The sequence below is a fragment of the Anopheles darlingi genome, chromosome 2 (assembly GCF_943734745.1).
Source record: "Anopheles darlingi chromosome 2, idAnoDarlMG_H_01, whole genome shotgun sequence".
Classification (NCBI taxonomy): Eukaryota; Metazoa; Arthropoda; class Insecta; order Diptera; family Culicidae; genus Anopheles; species Anopheles darlingi.
The window spans coordinates 28,461,028-28,474,402 of NC_064874.1; the positions used below are offsets into that span (position 1 = coordinate 28,461,028).

Below are 13,375 nucleotides of genomic sequence, written 5' to 3' on the forward strand. Positions count from 1 at the left end.
CAGTACGAGGTTTTCGCGTTCAGCCGTGCAATGCTACAAGTCGCTATACGCGTGTTGGCTGTAGAAAGCACCATTTTTCATTCGCTGATGGTTCGCGTCGCAAAATAGAAATAAATCGTTCCGATTCATTCACCACTGTTCACAGTAAGCAAGTGGTAATCGTATTTGCTGTACGCAGCATTTATTTTCATTGGTGTTTGCTGTTACTGGAGATTAATTTAATATCGTTAAAATGCGTTGGTTTTTTATTTCGGATTTTGTTTTTAAAGAAATTTTAAAAGAACTATTAAAAGTCCAAGTTATTCTTATTCGTTGGTATTTTACCGTAACTATTTTTCATAAATACAAGTGTAATAAATATTAACCACACTCGATACAATGAATGTACTTATAAAAATATATTTGTATAATGTTTAGTTTATTCCTCAAAAAGACGGATCCTGCTTTCTGGACCTATGTTAAAAATTCGATCCAAAATGTATTATTCTTATGATATTCGAATGTTCCGGCCTTTTACAAACATATTATGCAAGAAAAACAACACTTGTTTGATGATAGATCGCTATAAAATTATACAAAGGACCGAAACAATCGCAAAATGAATTTGCTATTCCATGTTTACGCTGAAACATTTATTTTGTAAGCGATAAATAACTGTCCGTTTGGCAATTTCTGTGAAGAAAGAGGTACAGCCAGTTATGACATATGTTCCAAGACTAAAGTTTAAACACACCTACACACGTGTATCCCACACCAACCCACAACCTATGACACCACTGTATTACACTCATAAAGGCAAAGATTCCGTTGAACCCTTATCGATGAAGCACGTCATTTCAACTGCAAACTTCTGTGGAAAGCCAGCTGTCCATCTTTCCAACGGATATAACATCGTCTAGTCCATAATGGCTAGGTATAGAAAGCAACTCGGTCAATAAACCTGATTATACGTTTGCTCACCCTACGAAGTGAGTTAATGGAAAGGGTATCGAAGGATCTAGGGATTTGATGACTTAAATTGATTAGGATGCCAAAAGGGTGCCGTTCTAGGCTATTCCCTATCGATTGTTTCGACAGGAGCGCAGCAAGGCAATGGATTTGCCGCTTAACCCACTTAACGCTGAACCCAACCCCCTGGTTTTCTCTTTTCCCATTAAACTAGTAGCTTCTCGGCCGGGGCTAAATCATTCGACAGCTGAGACACAGCCCGTTTGCGGCCACAAGATGAAGAGTTGATCCATCTCCCATCCGTGGGGATGGCCCTACACCCGTTTTCGGCACGCCTGTATTTTGCCTTGCACGATGAAACATGGTGTGCCCCGTTACTCTCCCGTGTGGCGCTCCACCGCCGTCGATCCACGTGGGTTGGCTGTAAGCTGGAGTGGATTTTTTGGTCGGATAGCAAAGATGGCACCTGCAATTGGCAGCTGATTGATGGCGATCAATGGGTTTTCAATTGACGTTGACGTAGCGGGAGCACCACACATGTGCCCACAGAAACCAGCACAAGGGCCATCAGATTGGCAGCTTTTATGAACATTGATAACGGGGAGGAAAAAAGTCTCCTACCAACACTACCACCGCACCACGACCGTCCACTGCCGTCGGCACCAGATGCCGGAAAGGATAAAGACAAAAACATAAATTATTCATGGCAATCGGTTTAGGGGAAACGAACGTCCGTTTGAAATCGTCCGGGTGCTCGTGATAGCGCCGGCAAACAGAAAGCTTCTTATGGTGTTCTGCATGAGAAGGATTATTGATTGATTTTATCTCGCTCCTCTTCCGTTACTTTTACTTTTTTCTCCCGACGTCTCGTTACAAACTTCCAGAGCTTCTTCCGTGTAACACCTTACAACTGCTGCGCCATCGATGGTACCAGGTGATGTACCAACAGTACACGGAGAAGAGAGGGAGAGAGAGAGAGTAATAAGAGATCGATTTATCAGAAGCTTTAGTAGATTGTGACATCCGTATCGTAGCGAGTGTGTCATAATCAACAATTATTTCAATTTTTGATGTATTTGGATTTGAAAATTGCTCTATTCTGCGCCATTCTCATTGCAATCTTGCATAGTTTTATTGGTATTTCGTTGGTGATTCCTCTACCGCGGAACCAGTTATTGTTCGCCGTTCCCTTCATAATAATCCTCTTACGGTGGAATTCTCTGGAAACGCAATCACAAATCTTCTTACCAAATACACCATTACCGGGTGCGTCGATTCAATGTGTAGCTTGAGAGAAATTATAGAATGACTGCAGTGGTTTGAGTGGAGTTACAGGAAACAGCGAATTGAATGGATGATGAGGCTACTTATGCTCGTAAAGGAGAAGCATTAAAATAAATCCCCCTTTTGCATGTCTCGTTGCCTGACTGCCGAATAGCCGGTATGTATGCTGCTCACAATGCCAACAATCCCTTCCCTCTCAGGACGATGGCGCCTGGGATAGGTTGGGCGGGGTGGCTAGACTAGAACGCTGTGCGGCAGATAATAGTGCAGGATAAAACATCCCGTTCCATATCAAGTTTACACGAATTCCTGCGAAACCGCAAGTAACACCAGACCGGCTTGTACGCTAAACAGTGTAACGTTCGCGCCATTATAAAGCTGCACTGGAACCACCGCGACCGAGCATTTGCCTGTTGTTTACCCTCCGCAAGTGGCACAAAAAGGGTTCTTCAGCTCCTCCTGCGTGCGTGCCCGACGGGCAACAGCAACAGCAGCAAGATGATCCCCTCCACCGAGGAGCGAGATTGTTTCAGCGAGATGCATGTTTTATGTTCTTTTGCTGCGGCGAATGGGTTTTTAACAATAATGTCTTTTCTTGCTGCAACGGCAGTTTTGGAAGGAGGTTTCCATCCGTGTCCAAGTCCTCCCAGACTCTGAGGCCCAGTCGCTGCAAAAGGCGTAAGCAATAGGGCGCCAATGCTGCAGAAGACACCCATCTTCTGTATCGCGTACAGATATCGCTGCGTCTGGCATCAGCAACAGAGCGTATCGAAGTGGCCGCACCAAACCAACCCTTTCTACTTCTGGCGTCTGATTTCTGAAGAGGGGTAAAAGCAGTCATTGACCCTGGGCCACTGTTAGGGGCCACAGCAAGTGTCTGTCAGAAACAAAGCGCTAGGAGCACTAGTCGGTACAGGATATTCCAGTAACTGTTGGTAGCGCACTAGATGGCCAGCTCACAACTCCTAACCTCCAGTACCCAGCCACCTTCGAACCTTTCAAAATTTGCCTCCTTTTACTGGCGAAGAAATTAAGACAAAAAATCCTCCCGTCATGGCAACGGGATCCAGACCACTCGAGGCCATTAAATCCTTTCCGATAATGCAGTAGAGGATGAGCAAAGTGAATCGCTTGGTGGGGTTGCTGAGGGTTTCCAGGGTGGTTGTCGCGTTTCCATTGGAACCGGTGCCAAATGATGCACGTTTTGGGCAGTTCGACGAACCCGTTCGGTTGCCAAAAAGTCTTATCATGTCATTATTTCATTTTCGGCTGGCCCCAGCATAAAAAGCGTGGCGGCATATGCGTCTTGTAGTCTAGGCATTTCGTCGTTACCGTGGCGACTGGTCCTACTGGAAGGTGGTCAAGCGGTCACTGAACTGCGGCTAGCTAGTGTTTTGCTTTTGGCATTCGTTCGATTTTTTTTTCTCGAAAAAAAAACTTTTAAAGGGAATAATCCTTCCTGGGGTTCCGATGTTAAAGCTGAATTATATTAAATAGAACGATGAATCATTTGAACGTGTTGTTAGATCGAGGATATGTGCAGAGGTGTGTACTGTTACAAAGATAAAGATGTTTTAAAGAATAAAGCAAAATGTCGGGCCACTTTCAGCAACGACAATCCTTATCATTAGAGAACCATCTTCACAATTGTAATTTCGTAGGAAAGTTTTCTGTCAACCCTTTTCGCCAGCTTAACGGTCGCAATTAAGACTACATTCTTTCCCTTACTTACCGAAGGAGAGGGACTACGTGAATGATGGAGTCCAGACCAGTTGCGGTTGCGTAACTACCCCAATTTGAAACCGCCCTTCAAGGAGGAGGCGCAAGAGAAAGAAACCGTCCGAAGTCAATAATGGATTGCCATTGTGATGTGTTCGCACTGATTAGCGAGGGGTTTGTGGCGTCGAGATAAAAATGGAGCACGCCAAAGCCGACAAGGAGGGACTCCGACCGCCGTCAATCTGAAAAGGGGGTCCGTTTAGTGCGAACGACTTGACGGATACGGTGGCTCTATACGTAAATACACATTCCCGGGATACGACGGCAGAGGTAGAGCGGAAGTTCAGGAAGTCATTTTAAGAAACGCGAAGGTCTTGGGTAGGGACTTTGGGCCCCAAAAATATAAATCCTACTAGAAGAATTTGAGGTCAACAGTATACATCACGAAAGTCGAAAGTAATTGAGCAGAGCCTGAACATTTCGAGGGGCTGGTACCCTGCTCGAGTTAATTAATTGGAAAAGTTTCTTTTTTTATTTCCCCACTGCCACCTAATGCCTTCGTTTCATTGCTTTGCCCGTTGCCTCTTTGTCTTACGCGTTACGGAAGGCTTTATGATTAGTGAAGCCCGACCTTCATCTTCGGTTTTTAGAGGGTAGCAAATCGATCCTCAGACCTCCGTAGGAAAAGAACTGCGGAATTAATGAGTGTCATAATTTGTTTGACTTACGCCATCACCCCGGGGTTTGTGGAGGTTTTTTGGCTGCCAACAACCTAGGAGATGTTATAATTTTGACACATTGCCCTCTTCTACGTCATATCGATCAAATTATATTAGGCACGTTTTTTTTGTTGTTGTTGTGGTAGAAAGTCAGTCTCGTTGGTTACAGCTACAGATCGGTGCTCTGCACGTCGGATCAGATTAAACCTTTTGGCATTATCTTTCTCCTTCTTTGTACCTTCGTTTCCTGCGCGTTATATTGTGATTAATTGTTTCAGATCATGTCTAGTTGTAATAGAAAAAAAAAATCGATAACAAGGCAACGGAGAGTGGAGATATACATTGTTTTCACCCTCTGCACCAACAGTGCCCATTCTGCTTCTTGCATCCGGCCAGCGTTGCTCGGCAATGACTTGGCTACTTCTTGTGCACCACGAATGCACTTTACGTTACGTAGCAGTGTTGCGCGCCAATCAATACCATCATTTGTCTGCCATTACTCACTGTCAGGCTGTTGACATATACTTGGCTTCGAATCTGTTGCCAAAGTAAATAAAAGCGCATTAGATTCAATCATTGTATTGAATAGAAAAACCCCGGAATCTCCTCGCTCCCTTGCTCTGGGTGCAGCTGCCTGAATGGAAAGCGTCCACTCAGCGGACCACGAACGTGAAGCTCTCGGGCTCATTCAATGTAGTTTCACGCTTCCAGCGCACTTACAGCGTGGTACGTGAGCCAGAAAAATTAAATCAGTTGGGAAATAAACTTATTTAACTCCCTCCTTCTGCTCGCGATGTTGCCGTCGCGATGGAACAAGGGCCGTGTGCTTCGCGTCCTGGAATACGTTAGGGATTCTAGGTCAAGTTGATGCTGTGTTAGGAACGTGAAGGTGCATTCACGGAGCCAATTTCTGAGCAAAAAATAAATAGAAATAAAAGTGGCCACTTCTCTCTCTCTTCATCCAGAAGATACGCTTTTTACCATACTAGCTTTTCTCATTGTAACTAGACAATTGGACAGAGAATGAGCTCAATCTCTTCTTTTCTGTAGCAAAACTGAAGTAACTTTCTACCGTTTCTGTCAACACCGCCACAGAAAGGGCTGCTGCAGGTGACAGGAGACGACAACCCAAACAATCAATCACCGTTGGTCTCCCAACAGGGATCGAGATATTGTAGGTTGGCCTGTCGTCAAGTTATTTTTTCTATTTTATCCCTTGACTTGTGCCCAGTTGCGACAAACGGGCGTAACCCGTTCTCTCCGAACGATTCATTTGGGTCCTGCAAGAGCCTTGTCACTTCAATCATTACTCATGTTGAAAATGTCACACACGTATCGAACGAGTGAGCTACCAGGCGCCTCCATTTCACCAGGCAACCGCCCGGTACAAGACCTGGGATATTACCGGAATTCGGTCTCTTTGATCCACTGGATGGGAAGAGAAGACACCCGACTTGCTATTCTACACTAGCTGGAACTAGTGACAGCGGTGGGAATCATTCCCTCTGTGCCGCAACGACATGTGCATTTGGAAAATGATATCACTGCTACAGATCCATCGCACACAGTTTGTTGTCCTACACATAGGGCAATGCACGACAATAGGAACACAACAACACAATGGCAGGAAAGAAGGAGAGCCATCGCTTGTTTGTACTGCTGCCAAGATACACCGCTTCATCTGGGAAAGGATCTTTTCATCCTTTTTTTTTTTGCGAGACGAGAATACAAAACATTGTTGCGGTAGAAGTTCCCCACCGGTCGGAGTAACTGCAATATGAGTGTTAACATCCGCTTCCGCTAGCACACCACCGAGTGCCAAATTACTTCCGCAGGGGGTAAAGAGCAAGGTAGCGAGCGGTGTCTAGTAAAACGAGTCTCGAATCAGTTTCTGAGAAGTTTTCTTTTTTTGTCGAACAAACACGTGTACCCGTGTTAACAATAGCGTCCAAATGGTTCTCCAAAGACCTGAAATACAGAAATCGTACTGGTGGCCAGGCGTTCTGCTGGATGGGCGAACTGTTGTTTGTTTGCTCGCAGCCGTTGTGTGCGTTTAAAGTTGAAAGTAATTAATTTACTTTCTCTTCTGCTCGGCATTGCTGCAGCCGTAGCCACAAGCTCACCATCTTGCCACCATGTAATGCACTCTGGCAGCAGATAGGGATGGGGCGTGGTATTCCTTCGAAGAAAGCTAGGCAGCATTCGGAGGACCGCAAACATTCTTTCCTCTCCTTTGGGAGTGCTTGGTAGTGGTTGTACAAATTGAATGAAAACGAAAAATAATAGTAGAAGAGCACCATGCGAAGCGTTGGCCACAAATTAAGCTGAACATGTATATATAAGGGATTCGCTTCTCATTCGGTGTTTTACTGCCATTTTGCTTCTTGCACATCATAGCATCACTCACCGAGCATAATGGGGGAAGGGTAGGAAATAAGATTATACAGGAAAAATAGGACGGAAACAATAAGACAGGAGGATCACTCACCGAGCTCACCTAGCAGTGTCCAGTTCGCATCAGCAGCAGCAGCAGGAAATGGAAACAACTGAAATGAAGATGAATGAGCGGGGTTAATCCTGTTTTATTATTACTTTTTGCCACCCCTCGCTACCTGCGATTCCCTTCCATGTCACGGTGCAGCTACTGTCTAGACGATAAAACGAAAGCTAGAATCATCATTGTGTGTCGTACCCGAAGCATCAAAACGAGTGGTTTGCGCACGCGATACGACTCCCTTTGTGGGGTCGAACCGTAAGCATGAAATATTGACCCTTTCAACAACCAGACGTCGATAGATGGACCGAGAGAGAGGATCCTTTTAGATGCTAAAAACGTTCCAAGCAGCGCCGGGCTGCAACGGGGAACGGAAAGGGGAATTAGATTGGTGGGTGGGTCATCACACGTGGACAAATATGCACCCCGCACCATCGAAGGGTGTCTTCCGAACAGAGAGAAGGTTGATCCGACGGCAATGGGACACCATACATTTAAATGATCAACCGACGGTACCGGGTGCGGGTGCGTTCCTTCCGACGCACAAAGGAAATACGATTCTATATCGACCTAATTTTACCCCTAGGAATGACACCGCTCTATCTAACTCTTGCAAGGGTTCCAACATTCTCAAAGATTCCACACCGAGCGCACCGGGCACCCTCTTATGAGCCCCCTATGTGGCAGGATCGCACTGAGCGGTTGCAGCCCGATACTGTTCGTGTTGCTTGCGTGCGGTTTGTTCTTCGTAGATCGGTCGGTACAAGAAAGCGTGAGCAAAACCTCCTGAGTGGGCGATTCGCAAACCTTCTCGGAAATCATTTAAGATCCTTATCGTTTGACATTGGATACAGCGAGAATGCCGAGAACGTTTCGGCTTTCCACGAGAGCCGAACGATGACACTCCGACACGTCTGGGTGTTGAATTGAATATGTTATCGAATTTATTATCCCGCCTTTCGAGTTACGATGGGCTCACGCCAGCCGGGAACGACACAAGGGGAGTGGTGGATAAGGTTTCAACCGGTTTCTCCAACGCCGGTTGCACGCCACTCCTGGCCCGGCCGATGAACTTTTATCCATCATCCATCCAGTGTAATAGAATTCTTCAAAAACCGTTTCATCTTACTACCACGAAAGCTATCAGAGATCAACATGGCGACGACGAACGCCCTAGTAACGCCAATGCTCAATGCCCGCTCGAACGCGATCCCCTTCACTTCACGTTATATGTGCTTCGGTTTGCGAAAAATTAATTGGACAAAAATGACGCCAACTACCATTCCGGTCGGTCCATCGGTCGCTCCTCATCGTAAAAACCATCGTCAGATGAAGTTGTTCGACAAAATCCCTTGGTGTACCTCCGGTCGGGTTTACCGGTTGTGTGTCGCCTCTCATCAGCACACAATATTTCTAATTTGTTCCCGCTTCGCTCGATAGGTACGCTCGGCAAGAACAAGCATGGCACACAGATTCCAGCTGACAGGTTGGAGGGGGGGGGGGGGGGGAGCACACCAGAAAACCACGTGTGTGCTCCTCCGGCCCTGCAATTTTGCCCACCAGGCACACCACCACACCGAGGACCGACCGCCCCACCCTCCCTGTTCATTGCCAGCACATTTTCAATGAAGGTGAAAATGGAAGTGAGGTGGAAATGTTCAAAGAAAACCACCATCACCGTTGGTTTTGCTGTTGGAAATGGTGACTGCTAGAGCCATCACTGCGCGGTGACGGAGGAAGTACTAATAGGGGTGGCAGACAATCTAACAGCATCCAGCATGAATTGAGATCTGCATGAAAGAAGGACAAACTTTCCTTCACTGTCCTCTGCTCCGGGTAGCCTCACCCCGCCACCCGGTTCTCGCCGGTGCAATAATACGAAACGTGTAAGTGGATGAGGATGTAAATTCCCGAAACATTGCTTTTAAATTAAATTCATTAGCAACGGAGCACGCGCACGCCTCTGGTTTGTCGGACCGGTATGCTGGTGCTGCTGTTGGTGCCGTGTGGTTGGGGCGCAAGTGTTGGACGAAGAATTTCTTCAAGCTGGACCGCAACGCTCCACACCGGCACCAAGTGGGTAACCATTTTGAGGTGAAAAGAAGGTGTTAAAACCATTTTTTACGAGATGGGCTTCCATTTTTTACATCGAAAACATAACCGGGCTCTAGGGAGAAGGATGATGTTTGGCCTGATGCTGTTAACTACTCGGTGTCCATGGGTTTTATGTGCGCTGGGTACCCGGGAAGGTGTGCCTGCCTGATACAATGACACTCAGTAGTATATACGAGTGACTCGCTGAATGACCGGTTGTTGAAAGTGTAAAAGGTTTTCATTCACTTCTGTCAAAAATCTGTGCTTAAAATCCTACACTCGAAGCAATTCTTAACATTTCGGAGACTCCACATTACGAGAACGCTCCAGGCCATACGACTCATGAGCTATAGAGTATGGATTTTACCATTCCATCGTACACATTCCCTATGTAACGTTTCAAACGTTAGCGAAACGAGCACTTTTCCAATTAGGAAAATGATTTCAAAACTCTCTACCGATTATTTTCGAGAATCTGTTGTCCTACTGGAACTTGGAAAAGAAACACATAATAATGAAGTTCTCTGCTTGAAAAGTTTTCAACGAACAAGCTCCGTCAGGCTTGTGCTGTGACAGAGGAGTCTTGAAGTGGAGGAGTCGAAAATGAAAGCGATATGATAACTGCAAACTGAGCTAAAAGTGTAACTTTCCTTTTCAGATTTTCCACGAACACTACCACTTCGAGCACAGCCGGTTACATAAACGCTCGCTGAGTCCCTCGAAACCCCATCAGCTACGGCTGGAGACTGATGAGCGGGTCCGGTGGGCACGCCAGCAGCGGGCCAAGTCGCGCCAAAAGCGCGACTATCGCCCACTAACGAAGCTATCATATCAGCTACCATTTCTGCTGAACGATCCGAAATGGCCCGAGATGTGGTATTTGGTAAGTAAAATCCGGAGGAACCCTGACTACTTCGTTTGCTGGCAGGAGAGACAATCTAAGCCATCCTCACCCCATACATTTGCAGAATCGTGGTAACGGGCTAGATATGAATGTGATTCCCGCCTGGAAGGAAGGCGTTACGGGGAAGGGCGTCGTGGTGACCATACTGGATGATGGGCTGGAATCGGACCATCCCGATCTGGAGCATAACTACGTAAGTATTAGTGGAACGGACTGGAGGCTAAACTTTTAAAAATATTGAAAACAAAAAAGGTTCGTCTTAAGTATTTACCGTCATTATCAGTCCCTCCGGTGATGTAGGAGTAAAGTATCAACATCAGTAATCATTTTGCGGACTAGAAATTGTAAAGCGCTATCGAATGTACAAGGACACTCCGGAAATGGTTGCAGCGATCTATACACCCAGACGAGTATGAGTGCTGTATCTACCTCCTCCTCCTTCTCCTCCTCAACCACCATTTCATGGAATATAAACTCTGTATTGTTCGCGAACGCTTCATGCTTCGTGTTTCACTGGCCAGCTTACAGATTTTACAGGGGCTTTTGAACCAAACCTTTTTAGTTGCGCCACCGTTTCGACGAACGATGTTTGCTACCTGGCGCGTGTACGGAATTTTTAATTGCACCACCACCGCCACTAACATTGGACTATCCTTTTTCTGTTTGCCCTTACCGTTGCGCTTCAGCGGAATACCACCATCGCGGCACTGTGCATCCCTCGAGAGCGCCACCAACGACGAGAGTTACCACTGTTTGCACGGAACTTCAGAACAGCGCTTTTGTGGAACGTCCCGCAAACCAGCAATATTCTCTCGCGGGGTTACCATGGCACACAGCTTTCACAGCCGTGTGCATGAATATTTATGCAGATTTTAACTTACGGGCGTACCATCACGTACAGCACAACATACAGCGTCCTCTTCTCCTCCCTCGAGGGATGACACATTGGCAAAAACCAATTTCAGCATCCGCCTGCAATGTAATAGTTTTGACATTGTGAGCAACTGTTTTCATCAAAAGTACTTCAAATACTCGAGGAATTAAAGAGAAGGCAACGTTGTGATGGGGTTACATTTCATCATCTCTTCTCGAGTATCTGTCACCATCGACGGTACCACATTCGTGTTTAACTTTATGGAACACAAAACCATCATGCAGTCAGTGAGCCCTACTGCTGTGCGATGCACAAAATCCAGCCTCCCAACAACAGGAACCGTCCGGAGCAAGGCAATTGAAATGCTATCGAAAATATGTCCAATAAATACGCCCGGACAATTTCACATTTAAAAGTGGCAGCGTTTCATTGATTTTTTTTTCAAAGGGGTGTCGGGACTTTACTGCAGCCAATTAAATGAACTTCGGGCGGCTTGCTGTAAAATCAATCAGTAGGAAATGTTTTACGCGACCCACGGTTAAGCGGTAATAATTAAAATGGAGATCACACTGTCGATTACCCAGAAAGCATTCACAGGAACCTTTTTAGAGTTGTACGAAACCAGGCGACCGAATATTTGCTCACTGATGCGTTTTTTATCACTTTTTCATAAGCCTATACCAATCACTGTAATACGAAACATCAAATGTTAAAGTCATTTGAAATGGACGATGTAAAATATCACAATGCTGGCAGGAAAAAGCAGAATACAAAGATGAGATCTCCGTGTTCAGGATTAGGATTGAACATTTGTTGTTTTCGGGTTTTCTTCGAGTTAAGTTAAATTTAAGAACCCATTTCCATACAGGCATAGTTTATTTTATACCCCAAAACCAGTGCAAGGCCAACCTTGGTTTAAAAACGATTGATTTGTCTTTACTGCAGGACCCGCAAGCCTCGTACGATGTGAATAGTTCCGACAACGATCCGATGCCGCACTACGATCTGACCGACTCAAACCGTCACGGAACGCGGTGCGCCGGTGAAGTTGCGGCAACGGCCAACAATTCCAAATGTGCGGTGGGAATCGCTTTCGGAGCGCGGGTCGGTGGTGTGCGTATGTTGGATGGCGATGTGACGGACATCGTCGAGGCGCGATCGCTCGGGTACAACTCGCAACACATCGACATCTACAGTGCCTCCTGGGGTCCAGATGACGACGGTAAAACGGTGGACGGACCTGGCGAGCTGGCAACGCGTGCGTTCATTGAAGGTGTTCGCAACGGGCGCGGTGGCAAAGGCTCCATCTTTATCTGGGCCTCCGGCAATGGCGGCCGCGAACATGATAACTGTAACTGTGATGGGTATACCAACTCTATCTGGACACTCTCGATATCGTCCGCCTCGCAAGAGGGTCTGGTGCCTTGGTAAGCCTCACAGGGTCGATAGCAACATCTAATCAGCGGTGTCATAGAATAATTTAATTTTGATATTCTCTTTTTTACATCCCCGGTCACTGCTGCAGGTTTTCGGAAATGTGTAGCTCAACACTAGCCACGACGTACAGTAGCGGTAATACGAACGAGAAGCAGGTGATCACAACTGACCTTCATCACACCTGCACCTCATCTCACACGGGGACGTCGGCGTCCGCACCACTCGCGGCCGGTATTGCCGCGCTCGTACTGGAAGCGAACCGCAACCTAACCTGGCGTGATCTGCAGCATATCGGTAAATATTCCAGCACAAAAGCAGGCCAGGGGCCATCCTTTCACAGGACGATCCATAGAGAAACGTGTCAAAATGAAAATCATTTGTTTCGATCTCGCTTGCTCCCTTTCCCAACAGTGGTTCGAACGGCCAAACCGGGCAACCTAAGTGACCCGAACTGGTCGGTGAATGGCGTTGGACGACGAGTATCACATTCGTTCGGTTACGGGCTGATGGATGCGGCCGCTATGGTTCGTGTAGCACGCAACTGGAAAACTGTGCCGGAACAGCAGGTCTGCGAAATCAACGCACGCCACCTGGACAAGTAAGTGAATCATTCCGCGATCGGCCATCCATCCGTTTGTGCATTTTTCGATATTCTGACGTCCGTTTTCGATTCATTTTTTTCTCACACACGTGCCGGCTGGCTTCGAACAGACAAATACCTCCCCGGACCAAAGTCACGCTGCAGCTGATCGTAGAGCACTGCATGGGAGTGAACTATCTCGAGCACGTGCAAGCCAAAATCACGCTTACCTCGCAACGACGCGGCGATATCCAGATCTTCCTGACATCACCATCCGGTACGCGGGTCACACTGCTAACACCGAGGTAAGTCCATCGGTTGA

General features: G+C 46.7%; 1 protein-coding gene across 4 annotated transcripts in view; it reads left to right on the top strand.

Annotated features, from left to right (window-relative positions):
• Positions 1 to 13,375, top strand: part of LOC125949487 (furin-like protease 1, isoforms 1/1-X/2) — a 148,156-nt gene that overhangs the window by 118,576 nt on the left and 16,205 nt on the right. For all 4 annotated transcript variants that reach the window (XM_049676570.1, XM_049676567.1, XM_049676568.1 and 1 more), the window contains exons 3-8: positions 9,917 to 10,141; positions 10,227 to 10,355; positions 11,982 to 12,463; positions 12,562 to 12,767; positions 12,885 to 13,071; positions 13,185 to 13,358. In XM_049676570.1, the coding sequence (XP_049532527.1) occupies positions 9,917 to 10,141; positions 10,227 to 10,355; positions 11,982 to 12,463; positions 12,562 to 12,767; positions 12,885 to 13,071; positions 13,185 to 13,358 (1,403 nt within the window). The remainder of the gene's footprint in view (positions 1 to 9,916; positions 10,142 to 10,226; positions 10,356 to 11,981; positions 12,464 to 12,561; positions 12,768 to 12,884; positions 13,072 to 13,184; positions 13,359 to 13,375) is intronic.